At 49.7% G+C, this 26,714-nt stretch overlaps 1 protein-coding gene and 1 long non-coding RNA gene across 37 annotated transcripts in view; one reads left to right on the plus strand and one right to left on the minus strand.

The window, feature by feature from the left end:
* Window positions 1–26,714, minus strand: part of ST3GAL3 (ST3 beta-galactoside alpha-2,3-sialyltransferase 3) — a 232,697-nt gene continuing 205,983 nt past the window's right edge. For 15 of the 36 annotated variants that reach the window (XM_077960498.1, XM_028834718.2, XM_077960495.1 and 12 more), the window contains 3 exons: window positions 10,648–10,794; window positions 10,270–10,416; window positions 1–1,024 (listed from right to left, as the gene is read on the minus strand). In XM_077960498.1, the coding sequence (XP_077816624.1) occupies window positions 935–1,024; window positions 10,270–10,416; window positions 10,648–10,794 (384 nt within the window). In that variant the 3' untranslated portion in view covers window positions 1–934. Of the gene's footprint in view, window positions 1,025–10,269; window positions 10,417–10,647; window positions 11,270–13,891; window positions 14,314–14,820; window positions 15,894–26,714 lie in introns of those variants that run through there. The other 21 variants (XM_077960538.1, XM_077960567.1, XM_028834731.2 and 18 more) reach the window with 7 other exon arrangements.
* Window positions 4,132–14,033, plus strand: LOC144334009 (uncharacterized). The gene is made up of 2 exons (XR_013403243.1): window positions 4,132–5,675; window positions 13,748–14,033. It is a non-coding gene; the product is annotated as an uncharacterized LOC144334009 (long non-coding RNA).

The following is a 26,714-nucleotide window of genomic DNA, read 5'->3' on the forward strand; positions in this document are numbered from 1 at the left end:
TCGGGGAAGAGCTTTATTGCTTCCACGGGGGTGGCCTGGGACAGCTGCCACAGCTTAGGTAAGGTCCTTGGGCCTCACTTCCCTCTGGTCCAGGCTAAAGGCAGAACCCAACCACCTGGCAGTCTTGTTGCTGAAACCTAGACCATGTGGCAAGTTGGTGAGTCCAGGCCTGCGGTAGTCCTGCGGATCAGCCGCGGCTGTGGAGGGGAGCTCTTCCCAGCAGGCCGAGCCAGGCGTCACCCTCCTGAGCTTTAAAGTTCTGCTGTAGCCCTGGGGCGGTCTTGTTGGCTCCAAAGGGACGGCTCCAGGGTTTCCCTATGGGACAGCTAGGGCTGGTGAGTGGGAATACCCCATCTTCTCCCCAAGAAAGGCCAAACAGTGTCATGAGCTGGAGGGGGCTGGCTTGAGATCCTGCCCACCACCCTGTAGCCCCAGAGCAAGGTACAGGCTGGTCATGGCACTCCTGCCCCACAGGGAGCTAACTGGTAACACTGCCTGATGGGCCCTCTAGTGGGCCTCTTCCTGCATGGCAAGTGGACCCAACTTGAGATCTCCAACCTTATTTAAAAATAAATTATCCCTACCCTCCCCCCTACCCAAATTCACAAAATGATAATACACCAAACACTGATTGGAGAAGTGATTCTGGCAGCAGCCTTGCTGCCCAGTGTCCCCCTGCCTGCATGCTGGGTCTGCTGGGCACAGCCAGGAGCCTGCTGGCCGTCTGGCATCAAGGACCCATGCTGAATGAGGCTGAGTGCTGGTCTCTGAGACTGGCTGCTGAGCAGGCACAGCTCCGGCTGCTCCAAGGCCTTGCTGCCCCTGGGACCCTTGGCACTGTCCTTCTCTGTGTCTGAAGACCCCTGTGTAGGTGGTGCTGGCTGCTGCTGCTCCTGGTGGTGCCTGGGCCTCTATGGCCGTGTGCTGGACCCACTCAGATGCCACTGCTTAGATCAGTGATGACGCGAGCTTTCACCAGCTTCCGCAGAAACTCTTTCTCTCGCTGGATATTGTGCGTCCAGGACTGAAAGCAGAGATGAAGTGATCAGTTGGGCCTTTGCTCAAACCTTTACTGCCCCTTCTGGGGCTCGGTGCCCTCTTCCAGTCACCACTCTCCAACACTCTGTGACCGTGGAAATCTGAAGGCGGATACTGGTAATCAGTTGTATCTTCAAGGTAATGATGGCCCTGCTCTAGGAGTGCCACAGCTCATCCTCCTCCCTTCCCAAGGCAGGGAAAAAAGAACCTTCATACCCCTTTCCTTGTCCCAGGAAAACCGTTAGGCTTCCCAACCTCCCTCCTCAGTGCTGGCGGAAGGACCTTGTTCCCACAGACTTCAAGCCACTTCTTGTCAGGAAGCACCTAGGTTATAGACACCCTGCGGGCAGGCAGTGTGAGTCACTGAAGTCCAATAGCAAGGGGTGGCTGAGTCATTCGCTGGCCTGATGCAATCTACTCTCCAGGCCTGGGGGTGGCGGATGAAATCCTGCCTCCCAGATCAGAGGAGCCATGGGGCCTGCAGAGAGATGGCGAATCTTTTTTAGAAAATTAAAAATAGGCCGGGTGCGGTGGCTCACGCCTGTAATCCCAGCACTTTGGGAGGTTGAGACGGGCGGATCACGAGGTCAGGAGTTCAAACCAGCCTGACCAACATGGTGAAACCCCGTCTCTACTAAAAATACAAAAATTAGCCAGGCGTGATGGTAGTGCCTGTAATCCCAGCTGCTCAGGAGGCTGAGGCAGGAGAATCACTTGAACCCGGGAAGCAGATATTGCAGTCAGCTGAGATCGTGCCACTGCACTCCAGCCTGGGCAACAGAGAGAGATTCTGTCTCAAAAAAATAAATAATAATAATAATAATTAAAAATAATTTTTAATTGAAAGAATAATTGTATATATTTTGGGGGAAGAATGTGATGTTTTGATAGATGTATACATTGTGGAATAATTAAATCAAGCCAACCTCACCTACTTACTAATTTTTTATGGTGAGCACATTTGATTATAGTTAATAATAATGTCACATATTTCAAAATTACTAGAAGAGGCTTCTGGGGAAGACTGTACCCAGCATAGGGTCCTTTCCTAACCCCAGGACTCTCACCAGAAAACTTTGATGAAAAAGGCTTGATTGAATGAATGGATGAATGACAACAGCCTTATCAGAGTTTGTCCCCAAGTGACCTCTCTGTTGCATTTGTCAGCACTGAGCTTCACCATAACTGTTTATTTTTTATTTATTTATTTATTTTTTTTGAGACAGAGTTTCACTCTTGTTGCCCAGGCTGGAGTGCAGCAGCGTGATCTCAGCTCACTGCAACCTCTGCCTCCCAGGTTCAAGCGATTCTCCTGCCTCAGCCACCTAAGTAGCTGGGACTACAGGTGTGTGCCACCACGCCCAGCTAATTTTGTATTTTTAGTAGAGATGGGGGTTTCACCATGTTGGTCAGCCACTATTTACTGGTGCTGAGAAGTGACCTGGATGCAGTGCCCTGTGCCTGTATCCCAACTACTTGGGAGGCTGAGACAGGAGGATCATTTGAGCTTCGTCCACCTGGGTAACATATCCAGACCCCATCTTTTGAAAAATAATAAATAAATGAATTTTTAAAAAATAACTTATGGCTCTGTCTAGCCCTTATTCTGTTCCAGTCAACCCTCTCCACCTTCCAAATCTTTTACACCTGAAACTCAGGCAGTCATCAGCCCAATTCCCGCAGTCATCAGCCCAATTCCCAGTATTCCTCTTCTCAGCATTCCCTTCAACCTCTTGTGCTAACCACAAACCCAGCTGCCCTGAACGACAGTGCCCCCAGACTCCCTCTCCAGTGCTGACTCTTTCTTCCCTCACATTCCACAGTCCACAGCCTCTAAAGGCAGGGTCTTCCTTATACCCCATTGTCCCTCCAGACTCCCTAAAGCCCTCCAGCCCCTTCAAGGCTCCTGTCGTCATACTCTGCCATCTGCACTTGCCCCTCCTCATTGCGGATCCCTGGGTGACTCATCCCCATTCTTTGACGATGTAAACATTTGGCTCACTGTCTCTCTTTGAGGGCAGGGACTGTTAGGCACAGAGTAGGTGCCTCAATATTTGTTGAATGAAATCAGGTTTTACAGGGAAAACAGAGGCTTGGAGGAATGGCAGGGCCAGGATTCAAGCAGACGTGGAAACTCGTTTGCCTCTTTACTTCTCCCTCATCCTCATCACTCCTCTGGAGAAGTAGTAACCAATTTGATGGGTCAGGGTCAACAGCACCCACTAGGAGTCACTGAGGGCTAAAAGGTCAGCAGAGGACTGGATATTTGATGATATTAAGGAATTACTGTTCATGTTTTTAGGTGTAATAATTTAAAAAATAGTCCTTATCTTTTAGAGAAAATGAATGAAGTTTTTTGTTTTGTTTTGGTTTTTGTTTTTGAGATGGGAGTTTCACTCTTGTTGCCCAGGCTGGAGTGCAGTGGTGTGATCTCGGCTCACTGAAACCTCCGCCTCCCAGGTTCAAGCAATTCTCTTCCCTCAGCCTCCCAAGTAGCCGATATTACAGGCACCCGCCACCACTGGCTAATTTGTATTTTTAGTAGAGACGGGGTTTCTCCATGTTGGGCAGGCTAGTCTCGAACTCTTGACCTCAGGTGATCCACCCGCGTCAGCCTCCCAAAGTGCTGAGATTACCGGCGTTGAGCCACCGCGCCCAGCCTGAATGAAGTATTTATGGTTGGAGGGATACATGGTATCTGAGACTTGTTTGAATCGGTGGAGTAGGAGCATGAGACAAAGAAGAGGTGGAACAATGTTGGCCGCCTGTTGATGCCTGTGGAAGGTGGGGGGCAGGAACATGGCAATTCATGATATTATCCTCTGTACTTGTAATATGCTTGACAAGTTCCATTATAAAAAATAAACAAGAAAGTCAGGCCTGGGTGTAGCTCTCTCGGATCCGGCAATGCCACCTCTCTGGTGCTCTTTTCCTAATTCTGCTGTCTATGCAGACAACTTCCGAGTTCCCCTGAGCTCTGAACTGGCCGTGGCTGGTGGAGGATTCTGGTCATCCTGGGGTCTCCAGCCTTACCAGGGCCCTTGATTCTGAGTATGGATGCCCATCCCATGTCACAGTCCACACTCTCAGAAGCTTTTTTTTTTTTTTTTTTGAGATGGAGTTTCACTCGTCGCCCAGGCTGGAGTGCAATGGTGCAATCTTGGCTCACTGCAACCTCTGCCTCCTGAGTTCAAGTGATTCTCCTGCCCCAGCCTCCTGAGTAGCTGGGATTACAGGCGTGCGCCACCATACTCGGCTACTTTTGTATTTTTAGTAGAGACAGAGTTTCTCCATGTTGTTCAGGCTGGTCTTGAACTCCCGACCTCAGGTGATCCGCCCGTGTTGGCCTCCCAAAGTGCTGGGATTACAGGCATGAGCCACCACACCCAGCCAGAAGCTCTTTTTCTTTGGCTCCTCTTTTTCTTTGGCTCCTCACCCAACCATTAAGTATCCATGTTCCAGGGTCCTGCTAGGATGAGCTGCGCTTCTCACTCTCTGTTCTCTCTCTGGGAAATCTCATCCTCATATCTGAAGCAGCAGCTGTGCTCACAACTCATAGATCTATACTTCCAGTCTGGACTTCTCTGCTGTGTGACAGATTCCTGTATGAAGCCATGTCATCCTCTAGCTACTGCCCAGTCTCTCCTCCCTTCTCTTCCAAGTGTCCTGAGAGATCCCTTACCACGAGCAACATCTGTGGTCTCTAACCACAGATGGTAGGTGCCATCTACTCACTGTTCGCTACTGCAATCTGGCTTCCACTCCAGTACTCCTTTGAAATGGTTCTCACCACAGTCAGCAGTAACTCCTAACAGCTACATCGGACGGCCACCTCTCAGCCCTCCTCTTACTGGCTTTCCCAGCACCACATTGTAGATGCTCTTCCTGGAACACTGCTCCTTTGGCCTCCACGATGTGGCACCTTCCCACTTCCTCTGTCTCCTTTATGAATTCCCTTGACATCCCTTCCATATCCCCGGCATTCAATCCTTGGTCCATGTGTCTCCACATCCCACACCTGCTGGGCCTGCAGAGTGAGCTGACCAAGGCAAGTGCAGGTGAAGCGAGGGGAAGCCAAGGTGTTGAATGGCCCATGGGAGACACCCCAGGTAACAGAGGGATTCTAAACCCAGGCACCAACATTCTCAGTGAATCCTCTTCCGGGGATTGGTAAATAACAGTGGCAAGTAGGGGTAAAATAGTAATCATAATGGCTAAGATTTCTGAGTGCTGACTATGTGCCAGGTCTTTTTTACACATGATCACATCCGGTCCTTTCCAAACCCTAGGAGGTAGGTGCTGTTATCATCCCTTTCATAGATAAGGAAATGAAGATCTAACGTCAGCACCTGAACCACGGTCCTGAAGTCATCTTTTTTGATTTGAGAAGCTATACTCTTTTTCTTTTTCTTTCTTTTTTTTTTTTTTTTTTTTGAGACACAGTCTTGTTCTGTCACCCATGCTAGACTGCAGTGGAGCAATCTTGGCTCACTGTAACCTCCACTTGAGCCTTCCTGGGCTCAAGCAATTCTCCTGCTTCAGCCTCTGGAGTAGCTGGGATTACAGGCATGCACCACACGCCTGGCTAATTTGTGTATTTTTAGCAGAGACGCGGTTTCGCCATGTTAGCCAGGCTGGTCTTGAACTCCTGACCTCAGGTGATCCACCCGCCTCAGCTTCCCAAAGTGCTGGGATTACAGTCATGAGCTACTGCACCCACCCAAGAAGCTACACTCTTTTTTGTATTTTTAGTAGAGACAAGGTTTCACCGCATTAGCCAGGATGGTCTCAATCCCCTGATCTCATGATCCACCCGCCTAGGCCTCCCAAAGTGCTGGGATTACAGGCGTGAGCCACCACGCCCGGCCGAAGCTACACTCTTAAGCACTCTGCATGGAGTGTGGTGCAACAGATGCTGGGAGCCTCACAGCCAGTGAGGTTTTACATGTAATGGAGGGACAACAGAGATATGGCAGGTGGAAGCAAATGAAAAGATTCCATCAGAGAGGGCTGCAGGGAAGGCAGTGTCTTACCTCATTCCTACACCAAGGCAATCCCTAGGTCCTACTGAGTTAAAATCCTATTTCTTGCCTCTGTCTCATCGCCTTATACTTCCAGCCTGGACCTCCGGCCTCTGACTAATCGCCTTAGCCAAAGATCTGGATCATCGCCTCTCTCATCACCTCTCTCCTTATTGTCTCAGCCAAAGATCTGGTTCAGGAGTCACCATCTCTTGCCCAAAGTGCAGCAACTCCCAACTAGGTTCTGTCCTGCCTTGCCCCCTCTCCGTCATTCTGCAGCCACAGTGATCCACTACATGCTAATGTAAGGCCTCAGACTCACCCATGGCTCCCTACCGCCTTCTAAAAAAAGTGCAAACTCCTTCCATGGCATAGAAAGCCCATTACGATTTGGCCATTGCCCATGTCTATGGCTCTCACCCTCTGCATACAACTTTACATAACGTTTACATAAAAGGCATTTGTAAAAGACCAAAGATATAAGTAAACATAGAAGCCAGGAGGCTGATAAAAGCTGTGAGTGCAATCTGAAGTGGGTGGGGACAAAGCAGCAAGAAGGCACGTGAGGCATGGCAGGGATGGAAGACTTTTGGGGCCATGGTGATGGTGAGGCAGTTCTAGAACGTCCCAGACCCAGAATGAGCTTCTCGCTCCTGAACCATATCCCAGACAGCAGGAGGCCCAGGTGGAAGGCTGTTTCTAGCTTCCTATGAGATTTCCAAGTGCCTTGTATATCCTGGAAATAACTCCCAATCACTTGAGGTAGTTGGACTAAACCTGCTGTAGAGTGAATGTTTATATCCTCCCCACGAATTCATATTCTGAAACCTAACCCCCAATGTAATGGAATTTGGAGGTGGGGGCCTTTGGGGAGGTGATCAGGTCATGAGGGCAGAGTTCTCATGAATGGGATTAGTGCCCTTATAAGACTCAGGGCCAGGCGCAGTGACTCATGCCTGTAATCCCAGCACTTTGAGAGGCCAAGGCAGGAGGATTGCTTGAGGCCAGGAGTTCAAGACCAGCTTGGGCAACATAGCAAGACCTCATCTCTATAAAAAATAAAAAAAAATTAGCCAGGTGTGATGGCACACACCTGCAGTCTGCTACTAAGGGGGCTGAGGTGGGAGGATCACTTGAGCCCAGGGGCTTGTGGCTGCAGTGAGCTATGATCACACCACTGCACTCCAGCTTGGGCAACAGAGTGAAACCCTGTCTCAAAAAGAAAAGAGAGAGACTCAGGAGAGCTGCCTTGCCTCTTCCATCATGCAAGGAAAGCGAGAAGACAGCTGTCTATGAACCACCTCTCTGGTGGGTCCTGACCAGATACTGAATCTTCCCGCACCTTCATCTTGCACTTCCCAGCCTCCAGGACTGTGGGAAATGAATGTCTGTTGTTTAAAAGCCACCCAGACTATGGTATTCTGTTATAGCAGTCTGAAGGGGCTAAGAACCAAAAAAGTCTGATACAATATAGATGGTACCTGAAGACATGGACAGGGATGTAAATCTCCCAGAGAATGTGCAGAGTGAGAAGAGAAGGCTGTCTGAGATGGAGTCTTGGCTAGTGTTTTGTTTTTTTTTTTTTTTTTTTTTTGAGACAGGGTCTGTCACCCAGACTGGAGTGCAGTGGCGCAATCATGGCTCACTGCAGCTTCGACTTCCTGGGCTTAAGTGATCATCCCACCTCAGTCTCCCAAGTAGCAGGGACTACATGCGCACACCAGCACTCCCAGACAACTTTTCCTTTCTTTCTTTCTTTCTTTTTTTTTTTGAGACGGAGTCTTGCTCTGTGACCCAGGCTGGAGTGCAGTGGCGCGATCTCGGCTCACTGCAAGCTCCGCCCCCCGGGTTCACGCCATTCTCCTGCCTCAGCCTCCTGAGTAGCTGGGACTACAGGCGCCCGCCACCTCGCCCGGCTAATTTTCTTGTATTTTTAGTAAAGACGGGGTTTCACCGTGTTAGCCAGGATGGTCTCGATCTCCTGACCTCGTGATCTGCCCATCTCGGCCTCCCAAAGTGCTGGGATTACAGGCTTGGGCCACCGCGCCCGGCCTCTTTTTTTTTTTTTTTTTTTTTTTGAGACAGAGTCACGCTCTGTCACCAGGCTAGAGTGCAGTGGCGCAATCTCGGCTCACTGCAAGCTCCGCCTCCTGGGTTCAGGCCATTCTCCTGCCTCAGCTGGGATTACAGGCGCCCACCACCACACCTGGCTAACTTTTTGTATTTTTAGTAGAGATGGAGTTTCACCGCGTTAGCCAGGATGGTCTCCATCTTTGACCTCGTGATTTGCCCACCTCGGCCTCCCAAAGTGCTGGGATTACAGGCGTGAGCCACTGCGCCCGAACTTTTTTTATTTTTATTTTTTTAAGACAGTCTTGCTCTGTCGCCCAGGCTGGAGTGCAGTGGTACGATCTCGGCTCACTGCAACCTCCGCCTCCCAAGTTCAAGCAATTCTCCTGTCTCAGTCTCCCAAGTAGCTGGGAATACAGTTGTCCGCCACCACGTCTGGCTAATTTTTGTATTTTTAGTACAGATGGAGCTTCACCATATTGGCCAGGCTGGTCTCAAACTCCTGACCTTAGGTGATCCACCTGCCTCGGCCTCTCAAAGTGCTGGGATTACAGGCATGAGCCACCGTGCCCTGCCTCCTATTTTTCTTTCTCAAGACGGAGTCTCATTTTGTTGCCCAGGCTGGAGTGCAGTGGTGTGATCTCAGCTCACTGTAACCTCGGCCTCCTGGGTTCAAGCGATTCTTCTGCCTCAGCCTCCTGAGTTGATGGGATTACAGGCGCCCACCACCATGCCCGGCTAATTTTTGTATTTTTAGTAGAGACAGGGTTTCCCCATATTGGCCAGGCTTGTCTTGAACTCCTGACCTCGGGTGATCCACCCACCTTGGCCTCCCAAAGTGCTGGTATTACCGGCGTGTGCCACCGTGCCCACCCAATTTTTCCTATTTTTAGTAGAGGTGGGGTTTCACCATGTTGCCCAGGCTGCTCTGAAACTCCTGGGCTCAAGCAATACCCCTGTCTTGGCCTCCCAAAGTTCTGGGATTATGGGCATGAGCCACTGTGCCCAGCCATGATGAATTTTAAGGCGTAGATCAGAATCGATGATGCTGAGAAAGAGAATGTGCGAGAATGGTGAGTGAAATAAGAGGAACATTGGAAATTACTGACTCAGAAGTTCAAAGAGGAAGGAGTGGCTGACACAAAAAGTGTTTCTGAGAGATCAGGAAAGATGATGATGTGTCCACTGGAATTGCCCACCTTGAGGTGGTAACCTTGGTGGGAGCTGGGTCAGGTGTGAGGGGAGCCAGGCTGCGAGGGCTGAAGGGACAAATGGGAGTGCAGTGCAGAGTCCCCTCTGTGGCTTCAGTTTCTTCACTGGAGGAGGGAGGAGCTTTTGGGGCATGGAAGGCTCTGGAATAGTGGAGGGGGATGATGGAGAAGGATAGGTAAGAAGACTGATAAGCAGGAATGAGGGCTGAGACCAGAGCCCCCAGACTTACAGAAATAGGAATCTGCACAGATGGGAGATTCCCTCCAACAACCTCCCATCACCCAGATGTAGCAGCAGAGAAGCTGTTGAAGTGCCGGCCCAAGATTTCCAGGTTTCAGGCTGGGATCAGTGGAACGCTGGTGGCCAAAGTGGAAGTGTGGCAAGAGAGTTCAGATTTTTCACATGGGGTCTTGGCTAGGGAGGGAGAAATGCCAGAAGAGGCTGGCTGACAGGCTGGAGACCTGTAATGTCCCCTATATACAGATGCTTGGGAAGCAATTCTGGGTATGAAGAGCTTTAGTGCTTAGCTGTGGGGAAGGGTGGAAGAGATATGGAGAAGTCCTGAGACCCAGAGGCAGTGTTTAGTTGTGGGTTTTTTGAAGGGCAATGGCGTCCTCTGGGGGAAGGCAGGAACTGCAGTAGAGAGGATGGCTGAGCTGGTGCTAGACTAGTGTTGCTGGCCGGGGAATGCAGCAAGGGGGAGGGAGGTACAGGACCAGGGCAGGGAGAGTCCCCTGGAAGGAAAGTGCAGGGAGAAGGCCCTGGGTTCAGTGGGAGGCTGTGGAAAGGGCACATAGGATCCTTGGTGTCAGGACCTTCTGGGGAGTTCTGGGCAGCCAGACCAGCCACTGGCTCCTCCCTTTACTACTCATTTATGCACCTCCCCCTCTTCCCCACCCAGGGATTGCCCCCACACCCAGCCCCGAACCTCTTTGATGGCTGCCATGCGAACGGTCTCATAGTAGTGCAGGGGTGCGTTGGGTGTGCTCATGTCATAGCCAAATCCTGCAACTGCCACCTCGTCACAGCCGTGTAGTGCCATGGTCACTGCCACACTGCCAAGGGTAGGGATGTTCTGGAAGATGGGGGCAGGGGGGAGAGAAGGCGTGCAGAGTTCAGCTGGAGGGCTGGGACAGCTGAGACTTCAGCCAGGCTCCCTAGAGCTAGCTTCCACGCCCAAGGACTGAGCCCTCTTCCCCAGAAAGCTATTTTGCAGAAGCACTGCCCCACCCACCACCCACCCTTCCTTCCAAGGCACTTCTGACCCAGCTCTCTTCCTCCCTCTCCCGGGGCCCAGATATCTCACCCCCCGGCCCATGAGGCCATTGTTGAAGGGCAGGCCAATGAGGGTGAAGGCAGCCTCCTGGATGAAATATGGGTTGAGGATTCGAATCTCAGGGGGCTCCTTGGGCACTCGAGTGGCCACAGATTTCCAGAAGCCATCCGACGCACTCTGTGGACACAGCAAAAGCGGGCCTGAACGAGGCACACAGCTAGGGATGAGCCTAGGGGAGTGGCAGGGACCCCCAAGTAGGGACAGTGAGGCGGGAGCACAAGGCGTTTAACGGGGAACCCAGGGCCTGTGGTGTAGGGAGCCCATCTGTGTTGGGGGAAATGGGGTGTGTGACAGGGACAAGGGGAATGATGGTGAAGAGAGTGTGTGGTGGTGCTCCAGTGTGTAACAGAGGAGGATACGAAGGGGCTTGTGGGGCAGGCACAGGACGTGGGATGCTGTGGGTGTGCTGCTGTGGCCTGAGGGGGCTCCTGGGCCAATGAGAAGACCCAGCAGCGCAGCTGCCCTGACTCCCTATCTGCAGCAGCTGAGGGACTGGGAGGAGCCTGCCCTCTCTCCTGTCTGCCCTCCTGTGCTCCCACTTCCCTTGCTGCTGTCTCTCCTGGCTCTCTCCATCGACTGTTCTAGAGTGGACCTGAAAAATGGAGACAGAGCGTGAGCAAGCAGAGCACAGCAGACCAACACTGCTGCTGACTAGAGTCGGGTGACTGGGCAACAAGCTCTCCAAGCCTGTTTCTTTAACCATAAAATGGGATCATTCTTACCTGAGGATCTCTGCACTGTACTAGAAAGGCATCACCTCTGAAATCCGACATCCCAGTGTCCATTCTGGGGCACAGCTTCCCCTCCTTCCAAGTCTCTCTCTTCCTCCCTCTCCACGACACAGAGGCCTTTAGCTCCCCAGCCCTGACTTACTGTTTAGTGCGTCCACCCTCCTTGTCTGGACCCTGAAGTATAACTCTTGCGAGCTGCTGTAGTCCTCTGCCCCTTGTCCTTCTATTGCCCTAGTCTAGGGAAATCCCGAACTTGGGATCAACCCATACATCCTCTTTTTCTCCCTTCACAACTGGGCTCCTGAGCACCACTGGAGAAGTCACAAACCAACCCTGCAGGCTGGAGGCACTGCCAAACCACAGGCTCCAACCAAACTGTTATTTGCATAGAAAACCTAGAAGAATCAGTCGAGGGCAGTGGCTCACACGTGTAATCCCAGCACTTTGGGAGGCCAAGGCGGGTGGATCACCTAAGGTCAGGAGTTCAAGATCAGCCTGGCCAACATGGCAAAAGCCCATCTCTACTAAAAATACAAAAAATTAGCCAGGCGCGGTGTCAGGTGCCTGTAATCTCAGCTACTTGGGAGGCTAAGGCAGGAGAATTGCTTGAACCCAGGAGGCGGAAGTTGCAGTGAGCCGACATTGTACCATTGCGCTCTAGCCTGGACGACAGAGCCAGATTCTGTCCAAAAAAAAAAAAAAAAAAAAAGAGAAGGAAAGAGAGAAAGAAAGCCTAAAAGAATCAACTAAACTTAGAATGGATAAAATAATTTACTGTAGCAATAGGAAACAGTCATCAGATATAACAAAAAGATCTTATTTGCAATCGTAACAAAAAAGTCAACTATTGAGCAATAAACATAAGAAGTATGTGACAACTATAGGAGGAAAACTATAATTCTTTACTGATATAAAAAGATGACTTAAAAAATGGGAAAGACAAAATCATATTCCTGGATAGGAAGGCTCCAGTGGCAGCTCCTCCCAGATTAATGTACAGGTTTAACATAATTCGAAGAAAAAAAATCTCAGTAGGACGTTTTGAGATCTATCAAATGGATTCTAAAAACCCATCCAAAAGATTTATCAGGTAAACATAACACCCTCAAATTAAAAATTAGGTATTACAGTATATTATGGGTTTGCACTTATTACAACAATAGATATGTGTGATTCAAAACCAGGAACAGTGAAACAGGATCGCCTAGAGGCAGGTCAACACAGGTATAGGTTACGGAAACAAATGAGATTGGAAAATTTCCCATTTGGGAAGAAGATCCATTTACTTTCTCTCCTCACACCATATACAAAATAAGTAAATGTTTAAAAAGCAAAAAAAGTGAAATTTCGGCTGGGCGTGGTGGCTCATGCCTGTAATCCTAGCCCTTTGGGAAGCTGAGGCAGGCAGATTGCTTGAGCCCAGGAGTTCAAGAACAGCTTGGGCAACATGGAGAAACCCTGTCTCTATAGAAAATACAAAAATGAGCAGAGCATGGTGGCGTGTGCCTGTAGTCCCACACCGTCAGAGGCTGAGGTGGGAGGACGCTGGAGCCCTGGAGGCGGCAGTGGCAGGGAATCATCATTGCAGCACTGCACACTCCAGCCTGGGTGACAGAGTAAGACCCTGTCTAAAAAAAAAAGAGAAAGAAAAAAATTTGGATGTATATTTTATCACTGAATTATCTATACATTAATGCAATGGAAGAAATAAAGAAAAAGACATATTTTGACTTTATAAAACATTTTTAAGTGCTTTGGCACATCAAAAATATATGCAAAATAAGGTTGGTGCGGTGGCTCAAGCCTGTAATTCTAGCACTTTGGGAGGCCGGGCGCAGATCACTTGAGGTCAGGCGTTCGAGACCAGCCTGCCAACACCATGAAACCCTGTCTCCACCAAAAAACACAAAAATTAGCTAGGTGTGGTGGTGTGCGCCTGTAGTCTCAGCTACTTGGGGAGGCTGAGGTGGGAGGATCGCTTGAACGTGGGGACGGAGGTTGCAGTGGGCTGAGATGGCACCACTGTACTCCAGTGTGAATGACAGAGTGAGACTCTGTTTCAAAAAAAAAAAAAAAAAGCAAGATAGTATAGAGAGGGAAGCAAAAAAGTGGTAAACATTTTGTCACAAATAGTAAGAAATGCATATTTTAAAACCTCATGAAGAATCAATGAGGCCCCATAAAAATGGGTAAAGCACACAAACAAAAGGTTAATAAAGCATGGAAAACTTTAACTCACTAATGACAAAGAAATGCACATTAAAATAACAATTTTTTTTTAACCACTAAAATCTGTGTATGTGTATATTTGTGTATCTATATCTTGGTGCTGGTGGTAGTCTGCTGAGGGAAAATTCTGGACTGTTACAGGAATAAATCTGGCACAGCCTTTCTAAAACACAATCTGTGTGTCAAAGGCCTCAAAGCTGTCTGTATCTTATGACCTCAAAATTTTCCTTCTAAAAATAATCAAAATGAAGACCTTTGTAAAAAGCTCTTTATTACAGTATTACTTACAAAAGTGAAAAAACAGAAAAAAATCCAAAAGTTTACAACAGAGGTTTCATTAAATGATACATTTATGTAAAAGAATGTCATAGTTATCGAAATGGTATCTTCTAAGAATTTTGGGCCAGGTGAGGTGGCTGGCTCATGCCTGTAATCCCGGCACTTTGGCAGGCTGAAGTGGGAGGATTACTTGAGCCCAGGAATTCAATACCAACCTGGGCAATGTAGTGAGACAGTGTCTTTACAAGAAATAGAATAATTAGCTGGGCATGCGGCTGTGGTCCCAGCCACCTGGGAGGCTGAGGTGGGAGGATCGCTTGAGTTCAGGAATTCTAGGCTGCAGTGAGCCGTGATTGAGCCACTGTACTCTAGTCTGGGCGAAAGAGAAAGTCCCTGTCTAAAAAAAAAAGGAATTTTGTCTTATAGATGTACCATAATGTATGTAACCAACACTGTTGTTGGATGTCTAAATTGTTTCTAGTTTCCCCAGACCTCTTCCTTCTCCTTGTTCCCTATCCTCTACTGTCCCTCCAGTCTTCCAAACCAGCAACCTGGGAATTGACTTGAGATTCTCCTACACCTTTCCAGTCCATCTTATCTTGTGCTGCTGGTCATCAAGTTCTTTTGAGTCTGTCTACTTAGAACCCTACATATCCGTCCCTTGATCCCAAACCCACTGCCACCACTTCCAGGACAGGTCTTATCATCTTTCATCTGGACTATCCTAATGACTGGCCATTTACATTGTCTGTCTTTTTGACTGCTAAACACCCCAAAGCCCAGTAGAGCAACTGAAACAAAACTGAAACATAAATGGTATGCAACACGATCGTAAAATTCTATTCACTTATTCAATGAGCATTAATGAGTGCCTACGATGGGCTGCCTCTGCCTCCCAAACCACTTTCTTTTTTTTTTTTTTTTTTTTGAGACAGTCTCGCTCTGCTGCCCAGGCTGGAGTGCAGTGGCATGATCTCGGCTCACTGCAACCTCCATCTCCCGGGTTCAAGCAATTCTCCTGCCTCAGTCTCCTGAGTAGCTGGGATTACAGGTGCATGCCACCATGCCCAGCTAATTTTTGTATTTTTAGTAGAGACGGGGTTTCACCATGTTGGCCAGGCTGGTCTTGAACTCCTGACCTTAGGTGATCTGCCCACCTCAGCCTCCCAAAGTGTTGGGATTACAGGCGTGAGCCACTGCGCCTGGCCTCTCAAACCACTTTCTCTCTGCCAGAATGATTTTCCATGTACAAATCAGATCACATCACCACTGCCTACAGAAGAGCTGAGCCTTTTAGCCAGTAACCCATCTGTCTCTTGTTTCAGTCTCTGTCCATCTGAAGTCCCCACTTGCTAATTCATGCCCTACACTTTTGCTGATGCTGCTCCTTGTCTCTAATGTCCTTCCCACCTCTATCCACATGACCCATCTATTTTCTAAGACTCAGCAGCTGCTTCTGCTTTATGTCTTTCCTGACCCCCTCCACCCCAAGGCAGAACTGACATCTAACCTTCAAGAGGTGGTAAAATATGGAGTTCAGATCCTTGGTCCTAGGATTTAACTTCAGCTCTGCTCACTCACCATGTGCAGATCCTGGGCAAGGAATGTACCATTTCCTTATGGATAAACGAGGGACACCATGACTATTTAGCTTACAAACTATTGCAAGAATTAAATGAGCCAATCCAGGCTGAGTGCACACTAGCCCCACAGGGCAGGGGCTCACATCTGATTCACCTCTGTAGCCCAGGGCCTGGCCCAGCACAGGCAACAAAGAGGCATCAGTGATGGTTACTAAAGGAGATCTGATCTCCACCCAGGGCCCCCAGTGACCAGCAGCTCTTCAGCCTCTTCTGCTGCTGCTCCTTTGGTGGACTGTCTTTGTTCCAGCCACTCCCTCCTCATGGCTCCCACCTCTGTGGCAACATCTCTTTCTCTGGCAAACTGTCTTCCAAAGGCCAGTTCAAAAGATGGGCCCTGGTGGCAAACTTCGGTTTCAGCCCGGCAGGCTGAGCAAGCCGACCCCAGTTTTTCCTGTTCCTGTCTCCAGAAGTGGGGTGTGTGTAAGGGACGTAAAAGGAGGGATGGTGGGAGACAGTAGGAAAGGGAAGGGTGGAGAAATAGTCAAGACCTTAGGCATAGCTGAGGGGAAGCCCCTCTTGGGTGGGCCAGATGTGGACCGACAGGAACGGCAGGTGCCAGCCTGTGCCAAGCACCGCACAGCCCCTGTCCCTTCTCCAGGCCCAGCAGGCCCCAACAGCTTCCCACCTGGGGTTCCTGCCCGTGCCTGCCCCGCACACACCTGAAGAGGAGGGAGAAAGCACAGGGGCTGCTCGGGAGGAGCAGGGGGAACCAGGATTGGGCACAGCTGGGGGCGTGTCTGAGGAGGCTCCAGGCTGGCTTTACAAGGGTTACTTTATTATCTCTTTAACTTTCACCCACTTCACAGGTACAGGCCCCAAGATGAAACATGTTCAAGGTCAAGCAGCCTGCAGGTGGCTGCAAGTGGATTGAAACCCGAGTGTCCTGACTCCAAAACGGCATTCTTTCCGCCACACCATTTATATCATCGCTGCAGTTCCCACCTCTGGAAGTCTGAGGGGTTAGGGGTCAAAGATAAAGGAGACCTCCCCTCTCTCCTCTAAGAGCACTAAGGGAGCTCTCAGGAGTCTCTCTGGTGCCCAGTCCCCCATTTTTCAGAGGGTACTGAGGCCCAGAGAGGTGAGGGGACTTGTTAGGGTACACGCACAGCTGGCGAGAATCTGCACTGCGTTTGACTTCACAACCTGGTTTTCTGCACATGAGATGCCCTCTCTGAAACAATCCCTCTTGGTCTGTTCCACATGCTGTAAGTCCTGGATTTAAACCACTATCTCAAACGGTAGTAAATGTGATTAACTCAATCCCCTTGGCGATCTGATGGGGAGGGGAAAGCTGCCACCTCTCCTCTCATCTTTACTCTTTCCTGGGAGGAGAAATGCCTGATGTGACTGCTTAGATGTGAGGATACTGAGTGTGTCATGATTACTGGTGTGAGATGAAAATTCTCTCCTACATAGGCAGCCCTTCCTGACTTGCTGCCTCTGCGTGGCAGTGAGTGAGCTGGGCAGGTCTCCTCCTTGGAGCAGGCCACCTCTGCCTCTGCCCTTCGTGGCTCACTGCGCTGAGGTCTTACTGCCCTAGGTTCTAACTCCGCCAGCAGCGGCTGAGAGTCATATTGGGACCCTGGGGGAAGGAGCCCTGTTTTAGGTCACAAACCCCAGGGAGCCCTGCACTGGAGAACTGGGAGCCCAACACAGCACCAGTCCAGCGCTCCTTTTATTCTTTCTCATCTGCCACTGTCCTGGTGTAGTTTCCTCAGAGATTTCAGGGAAAGGAGAAACAGTAAGACTAAGATATGGTTTTGGCATTTTCGTGTTTCCCCAGCCACAAAAACATCAAGTACCAACAAAACCTCAGCCTGTTTCCTAAAAAAAAAGCTGTAACTCCTCTTCTCAGAAACACGTACACAGGCACATACACAGAACATCTGTGTACCACTGCAGAGGCTTTGGAGTGTGAAAAACAGAGGCTCAATTCCAGCTCCACATCTCTGTGACCCGGGGCACATTGTGTCCTCTCTTTACACCTCAAGTTCCTTGTGCATACAACAGGGCTGATAAGACCTACTTCCCAGATAGCTGTAAGGATTAGAGATGCTGTGCATTTTACAGCATCTGGCACGGGGTCTGGTATATAGCAAGCTCAATAAATCTTACTTATTATGATTATAGTGAGTGTCACAGAGACCAGGAGAGTGAAGCGGAGGGTGTGGTCAGCAGCGTCAGCCACCGGAGAGGCCAGGACACATCCACACCTGCACGCGTGCATGCATTTGAATGGGAGAGCCAGCCTTCCCCCTGGCTCCCCGCAGGGAGGTCTGCCTTCTGCTGGAGACACTGCCAGGCCTGCTGCCAGCACACAGTCCTATTCCACAAGGCCTGTGCCTGCAAGTGTCCACATCTGGCCCAAGGCCTCTCACATCTCATTTCCCCAATCCACAGGACACAAGAGAGGCCTATAAGGCCAGCCAGTGCTGCTGGCCTGGCATGGTCTGGCTTCTCCTCAAGGCCAGCTGTGGGCTGCATTCCTTGTTGAATCCCTCCTCCTTCAGGAAGGCCCCTGCCTCAGTCAAGTCTGGACCCAGCTCCTCTGTGTGGGGCTGCCAGACTCCTGCTGATGCAACCTGTTCCGCTCTTGTCAGAACATCCAGGAGCAATGGGGAAAACATCTGGGAAGGAAGCACTTTCCCCACCAGGCTCCTGAGAGAATGTTTCCTGGTGTGCTCACAGGTCTGGGAGTAGACATTAACCGTGGTAGGCTTTCACAGCAAGAGTAGGCAGATATGTCCACACCTGTGCTCCCTGCTGCTACTGCCTTAGGGTGGGCCACCAACTCTCCTGGGGTCACTCTAACAGCCATCACCTCTCTCTGACTCCCTCTTGCTTTCCCTTCAGTTCATTCACATCCCTGCACAAATCTGATCTTGACACTCTTGGGCTTAAAATCTTCCGTGGCTTTCCACTGCTCACTGCAACAGCTTGCGTTGACAATTCAAGAGTGCAGGTCTGACTGTGAACCCTCACACCCCCAACTGCTCTAACTCTGTGTCCCGAAGCACATCCTTTACCCTTCAAAGTCTCATTACCCTCTCCTATGCAGTAATACTAGCTCTCCTTTATAGTGTTTTTGTGTTATGACAGTTTAAAGTCATGCATATAATATGTCTGGCACAAAGTCAGCTCTTGTTAGCTTCTGCTATTATTGGTCGTCAGGATAAGGTCCAGGTTCCTTGATGAGACTTTGGCTTTTAAGACCCTTCACCATCTGTCCCCTGCTCAGCTAGCTTCATCTCCAGCCACTGCCACCATATCCATGTAGGTCCACCCCTAACATTGTTGGGGCAAGGACAAAACTACAAATGGGTGTATTATACACATATCACATGTCTAAAATTTAATTTTAAATACCTCAAAGTTATGAGGCAAGTTATCAAGCTGTTAAATATATTCTAGCACCCTGCAAGGCTGAGGTGGGCAGATCACTTGAACTGAGGAGTTGGAGACCAGCCTGGGCAACATGGTGAAACTCCGTCTCCGCAAAAAATACAAAAATTAGCCAGTCACGGTGGCGCACACCTGTAGTCCCCAGCTACTTGGGAGGTTGAGGTGGGAGGATGGCAGAGGCCCAGAAGGCGGAGGCTGCAGTAAGCCAAGATCGCACCACTGCACTCCAGCCTGGGTGATATAGCCAGACCTTGTTTAAAAAAAAAAAAAAAAAAAATATATATATATATATATATATTTATATATATATATATATATATATATATATATATCTCCTTCCTTGAAAAATGTCCTAGAAGGACAGGTTTGAGTTTGGAATCCTGACCCTGGGGATCTGTTGTGCTGGACCATGGTGGTCCAGCCCAATTCCCACCCCTGGTCCCATCCCATACCATAAGAAGTCTTGTGCAAAACCCCTCTCTAAAAAAAAAAAAAAAAAAAAAAAAAAAAATTTTAGTCAGGTGTAGTGGTGAGGACCTATAGCCCCAGCTACTAGGAAGACTGAGGTGGGAGGATTACCAGAGCCCAGGGAGGTCAAGGCTGCAGTGAGCCGAGATCGTGTGACTCCAGCCTGGGCAATGGAGTAAGACCCTGTCTCAAAAAAAAAAAAAAAAAAAAAAAGAAATCTGTGCATGTGTGTAGACTCCTCCTCACTCCACACATCCAAGCTCTGCTCACAGCCTCTGCAGATACCCTCCTTGGGCTTAGGGTATGCACAGAGAGTTATATTCTGCCCTCAAGTAGATGGAAGTGGACTTGGACTTGGCACTGTTAGGGCAAGAAATTCTGAGGTCTCCATTACCTGATAGTGGTCTCTCAAGGCAGATGGGCCTGGGGTGGGCACATCCCTCTTGGCCCTGCATATTCCTCTTTACTCCATGGCAAAGGCTGTAGTCAGAGGAGGGCCACAGTGGGGCCTAGGGCAGATGCCTCTCTCAGGTCAAGGGCAGTACCATGCCCATGCCCCACTCGTTATACTGAATTATTTTTAATTCACTAAATACACCATGCTCTTTGCCAACGTTGTTCTCTATGCCCAAAACATGCATGTTCATCGGTATCCTGAAGGCCAAGAAACAAGGCGGCAGGACCCTCCTGATCAGGTGGCATCTGTACCCTTGGGCCCAGGCCCTGTTGCTCTCGCCGACATGCTCACTCCTCGTCCTGTGGTTTGGGATTCTGCCCAGTGGGCAGGCAATATTTTTTGTGCTCATTCTCACTTCTCAGAAGGCGAATGTCATTGCAGATGAGCACAGTGTGTCACTGGTGTCCTGTGCATCGTCCTACTAGTTCTTACAGCAGAATAACAGGTAGCTATGCAGGGAAGCTTTCGTGATTTCCATTTTATAGAAGAGGAAAATGAAACTCAAAGATGTGGCAGAAGAAGAGATTTGTTTTCAGTTCCTTACACTGAGGCCAGTGCTCTAGCTGCTGATCCTACCTGCACTGAAGGTTTGGGGATAGCAGCTGCGCTGGCTGGTCCAGGTGCCCACACCCTCGGCAGGACTGCCGTGCTACTGCTTTATACTCCATCACGTAGTGAGACCATAACTCACATAAAAAAAAAACGCTTAGGTAATATTTGGGTTTGGCTATTATAAATAACACTACAAAATATAAAGTAACACTACAATAAAAATCTTTGTGCACTGACTTTTCTTTCCTCTGGGTGATCGCTCCCGGTACCAAGTTCCATTTCCTTTCCAAAAAGCTGGTCCCTATTTGTACTCCGACCAGTAGCCTTTGATACACCTGTCATTGCACTCATGCAGCATCATGTAGGATAATTTAACACGTTATTTGAAAACATGGTAGGTGATAAATGGCAGCCTGTTTCCTTTACATGAATTTCTCTGACTGCTAGGAAGGTTAAACATATTTGTTGTTCACTAGTTATCTTTCTTTCTGTGTGATCTGTTCAGTTTCCTGTCCATTATCTGCTGGGATTCTAATGGTTTTCTTGTTAACTCTCATAATAACCCTTTGCCTGCCATATGTTCTAAATATGTTTTTTCAAAGTTGTGCGGCAGTCTTTTTGTGTTAACTTGAAATTCTAATATGTTATCAAATTTGATTTCTTCTAGCACTTCTGTGTCTTAAAAGTTCTTTCCTTCCAGGAATTTGATTTCTATCCTTACTTTAAACTTCCCTTTGGTTATATTTTTATATTTCACTTTTTAGTCCATTTGGAATTTTGATGTATGCTACGAGGAGAGAGTCAGAAAACTTTTTGAAAGCTATATTTGGAAAAAAAGCGATGAACAAAAAGAAGAGCCGGCTTGGGGCGGTCCGTGTGATGCCAACAGGCAACTGAAAGGCAGAGTGCCAGGAACTGTTCAGTTCTTATTTCTTTATCAAGGAGAATGATCTTGGAACTGCATAAAGAAGATCAAATATGGCTAAGAGGAAAGAGATGCCCTGGAGAGGCAAGAAGAGAGCAAAAGGATGCGAGGGTCTGAACCTAAAAGAAAGACCTTCCAGGGCAATGAAAGGAGGCAGCCTCGCTGAGAGGAAAGAGCCTGACTGAGAGGCAGAGTTTGGAGTTAGAATCCCGACTCTCCTCGAAGGTACTGCTGCACTCTGGGCCTCAGTTTCCACATGTGCTTATTCTCTTATGTATACCAACTATGCCTCAAACACTGCTGGAGGTGATGGCCTTACAGAGATCAACAGGACAGGAAGAGGGGCATCTCATACATCCATGGGCAGGTGAATGGGTAGAACATGGAGGCACAAAATAGGCCAGAGTGGAGAGGACATGCTGGGTGATAAAGAGTGGCAAGGGTCGGGTGCAGTGGTTCACACCTGTAATCCCAGCACTTTGGGACGCCGAGGCAGGCAGATCACCTGAGGTCAGGAGTTTGTGAGCAACCTGGCCAACATGACGAAACCCCATCTCTACTAAAAATACAAAAATTAGCCAGGTGTGGTGGTGGGCACCTGTAATCTCAGCTACTTGGGAGGCAGAGGCAGGAGAATGGCTTGAACCTGGAGGGGGTGGCAGAGGTTTCAGCGAGCCGAGATCATGCCACTGCATTCCTGCCTGGGTGACAGAGCGAGACTCCATTTAAAAAAAAAAAAGAAAAAAAAAAAAAAAGAGTGGCAAGGAGAAGGGAAGGCTTGGAAGGGGCCAGATCACGGAGTTCTGTGCTGTGGAGCTGAAACTGAGTTGAAGCTGAGTCTGCTGGATTTAGAATCAGAAGGTCACTGCCAGGTGAGAGTGGTTTTGGAAGGCAGGATGGAGGCGGAGAAACAGACAGCAAACAGGCAGACACTGGGACAGGCGATGACTTTTCCCAGAAACTTGAAAGAGAAGAGAGGTGAACATAAGCTAAAGAGAGGGCTTTTATTTTTAAGGTGAAAGAGACCCAAATACATTCGTAGATGTGAGAGGAGGACCCGGCAAAGAGGTGAGAAAGGAGACAAAGGAAAGAAGACGGTCCTGAGAAGGTGAAAGGAGATGGCATCCAGGACAGGAGAGAACTGACCATGAAAGGCAGAGGCACAGGAGGGATGGCAGAGGAGGAAGCAGGGATGAATGGGGATGCAGGTATGTTTGTAGATGGGAAGCAGGAAGCTCAGAGTTTTTGGCTGGTGACAACCTTTATTTTCCCTGTGCAGCTGGACACGCAGTTTCTTTGGAATAGGATGGAGGTACAGCGGAATTGAAGATGATGAGGGTAAAGATCTGAGATGATCAAGGACCAGGGACAGGACACAGGAATGGGAAGCAGCACTGAGATGCTACTAAGGTAACACCATGTGTTACTACCTCGGCTGTAGCTTCTCTCCCTTGGGTGACATTCAGTCCCTGGTACTGGACTGGCTGGATGTGAAGGAAAGCACTGGGAAAGGGAGCTGTTGAGTGAGTGAGACTGTGCTTGAAGAACGGGACTCCATGTGATGTTGGTGATTGCTTTGGATTTGCTGAATCAATGAATAAATGGGAGGTGTTATAGTGCAATGGTTAAAGTGAGACACCTTCGGTCCAAAATGCGGCCCTACCGCTTACTACTACTCACAGTACCTGCCTTGTAGGGTTGTGGAGATGGCCGGCTGAGACGATGCATATAAACCACATCGTCCAGGGCCTGGCATAGAGAAGAGTTCAGTAAATGGTAGTTCTTACCATCCTCACAGACCACGGCAGATAGGAGCTGACTGATGGAGGATTCTAACCAGGAAGGTATGTGGTCAGATTTATTTCTTAGGAAGATCCCTGAGGCAGTGAGATCTGAGTTTGAATTAGGCTCTACCACTTAACTAGTTGTGTGACCTTACACAAGTAACACATCCTCTCTGTGCCCTAGTTTCTTAATCTCTAGCATGGGGATAACAACAGTACCTAGCCATAGGGTCATTATGAGAACTGAATGAATTCAAGGAAAGCTGATAAACTGAAGAGCTTAATAAGTGACAGCTATGATGATAATGATAGTGATGACAGAAGGAAGAGGAGAGCAAAGGGAAGGAAAAGAAGCAAGGAGAGGAACAGGAGGAGGAGCAAGAGTGGTGGGAAGAGGAGCAGGAGGAGGAGGGGGAAGAGTGGCAGGAAGAGGAACACGAGGAGGAGAAGAGTGGCTGGAACAGGAACAGGAGGAGGAGGAAGAGTGGTGGGAAGAGGAACAGGAGGAGGAGGAAGAGTGGTGGGAAGAGGAGCAGGAGGAGGGGGAGGAAGAATGGTGGGAAGAGGAACAGGAGGAGGAGGAAGAGTGGTGGGAAGAGGAGCAGGAGGAGGGGGAGGAAGAGTGGTGGGAAGAGGAACAGGAGGAGGAGGAAGAGTGGTGGGAGGAGGGGGAGGAAGAGTGGGAGGAAGAGTGGCAGGGAGAGGAGCAGGAGGAGGGGGAGGAAGAGTGGCAGGAAGAGGAGCAGGAGGAGGGGGAGGGAGAGTGGTGGGAAGAGGAGCAGGAGGAGGGGGAGGGAGAGTGGTGGGAAGAGGAGCAGGAGGAGGGGGAGGGAGAGTGGTGGGAAGAGGAGCAGGAGGAGGGGGAGGGAGAGTGGTGGGAAGAGGAGCAGGAGGAGGGGGAGGGAGAGTGGTGGGAAGAGGAGCGGGGGGTGGGGAGGAAGAGTGGTGGGAAAGGGAGCAGGAGGAGGAGAATGACAATGGTAATAATTATGAGGCAGTGACCAAGAGCTTACAGAAGACAGTGAGGAAGAGGAGCTGAGGGAGTCCCCATTCTTGAGCATTTTTATCTGAAGGCAGAAGAGCAATGGTGGAGAATCCTCGAAGAGCTGGTCTCAGAGGCTTGGTGAGAAGCCTGGGCTGGGTGGTGAACGCTGGCTAGGCAGCAGGAGGCCTGCACTGAGTCTCCCAGGACAGAGTCCACACTAAGGCTCTGCATCCCTCTCAGGCTGGTGAAAGTGCAGGGAACAGGTGAAGGTGCAGGTGGACATCATCCAATCCCCATTCGGGCCTGGTCCAATAAGAAGCCTTACATTTGGGGATGTGGTGGCCCCTTCTGCCCTATGGATTAGTCCAGCCCTGCTGCCTTTCACTAGGAGGCTCCTTGTCTCTCCCTCCTCTAGGCCTGGCCTCTGACCCCTGCTTCTGGGTCACCTCCTAGGTCAAGCCCTACAGCCTGACAGAAGAGTGCTTCGCTCCCTGGGATAATTGGGCTTTTCTAACAGCAAAATCACCACCAGCGATAAAAAATAAATAAATAAATAAATAACATTACTATTTGCTATAGACTGAGAACTAAGTTCTCTATGCTAGATGCTTCTAGATTTCATCTTTTCTTTTCTTTTTTTTTTTTGAGACGGAGTGTCGCTCTGTTGCCCAGGCTGGAGTGCAGTGGCTGGATCTCAGCTTACTGCAAGCTCCACCTCCTGGGTTCATGCCATTCTCCTGCCTCAGCCTCCCGAGTAGCTGGGACTACAGGTGGCCGCCATCACGCCCGGCTAATTTTTCGTATTTTTAGTAGAGATGGGGTTTCACTGTGTTAGCCAGGATGGTCTCAATCTCCTGACCTTGTCATCCGCCCATCTCGGCCTCCCAAAGTGCTGGGATTACAGGCTTGAGCCACCGCGCCCGGCTAGATTTCATCTTATCTAATTTTAAAAATAACCCTGAAAGATACACAGCACTCCTCATCTACTGTATCAATGACACTAAATCTAAGGAGGTTAGATTTAGTGCCTAAGAGGTAGCCCACTAGTAAATAAGAGTCTAAACTTAAACCCACATCTGTGTAACTCCAAGGCCTAAGCCACTTTCCCCTCTTAAGCCATGTTGTCTTTCTAAAATCAGGGACTCAGTCTCCCTGTGCTTGAATGTGGGGCCCTGGCTGGTCTCTTACATCCTGCCCTCCTCCCTCTCTTCCCAGGGACTGAAGTACAGCTGGAGGGTAAGTGCTGTGTCAAGGCTGTCCAGGGACCCACTCCCAGCCCTATCCTCTCCCCACTGCTAGGCTGGGACCACCCCACACCCACCCAGCCTAGGCCCCAGGGCCTCAATGAATTGATGACCAGTCAGAGATGCTCAGCAGTGAGGCTGGCTTTCCAGTTTTGAGTGGGGAGGAGGAAGAGGAGGCAGCAAATCGGGTCGGGAGGCAGTTCCCAGGGGCTTCTGTGGCCTGCTGAGGCGCAGTGGGTGAGACTGGCCAAGGCAGGAGGGCAGGGCCTGAGGGATGGGGATGGGAGGCTCTGCGTCTCACCTATCCTGTCCTCTCCAGACCCCAGGCCTCCGCCCTCTGGACAGTGGATGGGGTGTCTCCAGCCTTCATCCAACACCAGGAAGAGGATGCACAGGCCACAGCATTGGGGGTACTAGGCAGCACACTCTGCCACACCACCCTCATTGTGCCATGCTTGATCCACACAACACACCTCCAGTTTCCTGAAGGGAGCATGGTCTCTTGGGTCTACACATGCTGTTCCCTTTGCTTCTAATTCCTTTCGCCCACTCACTCCTAACTCTTCCTTCAGGGTCCAGCTCAGGAGTGACTCCTCCAGGAGGCCTTCTTTTGTCCCCCACCCGCCCCAGAGCTGCATTAGGCCTTCCTCATCATGGCAGCCTCCACACTGTACTGTTAACTCTAGTTCTGGGACTATCTCTCCCACTAGACTGTGAGCTACTTTGGTTGGGAACAGTGCTTAATTCCTCTTTGTATTCCCAGGGGCCAGTGTAGAGCCTGCAAAGAGAACACCTCATGAACATCTGATAAGTGAGTGAGTGTGTTGGGAAGACTGCAGAGGCACCTCTGAGAAGGCCTGCAGCAGAGCTGGAGGCTGCACCCCCATGTCCCTGGCTCCACCCTCTCTCCAAGCCTCAGCTTCTGTGTTGTGCTTGCCCATCCACTGGTGCTCTTCTGAGTTGCCCTGAGCACACAGCCTGCTGGGAACTCCTACACCTGCTTGCTGGCTTGGCCACAGCTCCTGGGATCTGGGAGACAAAAGGCCTTTGTGTAACCTGTTTGGAGTTATCAGTGCCACTGTCCAGTGAGTCAGGGACCCAAATGGCCACAAATGAAGAGGAGAGTTCTCAGATGCAAGAAAGTAAGGCCAGCTCTGGCACAGGCTGTTAGCTCTGGGTTGTTTGGCCGTCCTTTCCTACATCTTCCCCCTTGCCCTGCCCCTTCCCATATCCTATGAGGACTCCTGGGTACTAGAAAGTTATAGGCTTACTACATATTCCTCATGTAGTAAGTGGCAGGAAGCAGCTGTGACTAAGGCCTAATTCCTGTTCCAGCCC

Source organism: Macaca mulatta, chromosome 1, assembly GCF_049350105.2.
Source record: "Macaca mulatta isolate MMU2019108-1 chromosome 1, T2T-MMU8v2.0, whole genome shotgun sequence".
Taxonomy (NCBI): Eukaryota; Metazoa; Chordata; class Mammalia; order Primates; family Cercopithecidae; genus Macaca; species Macaca mulatta.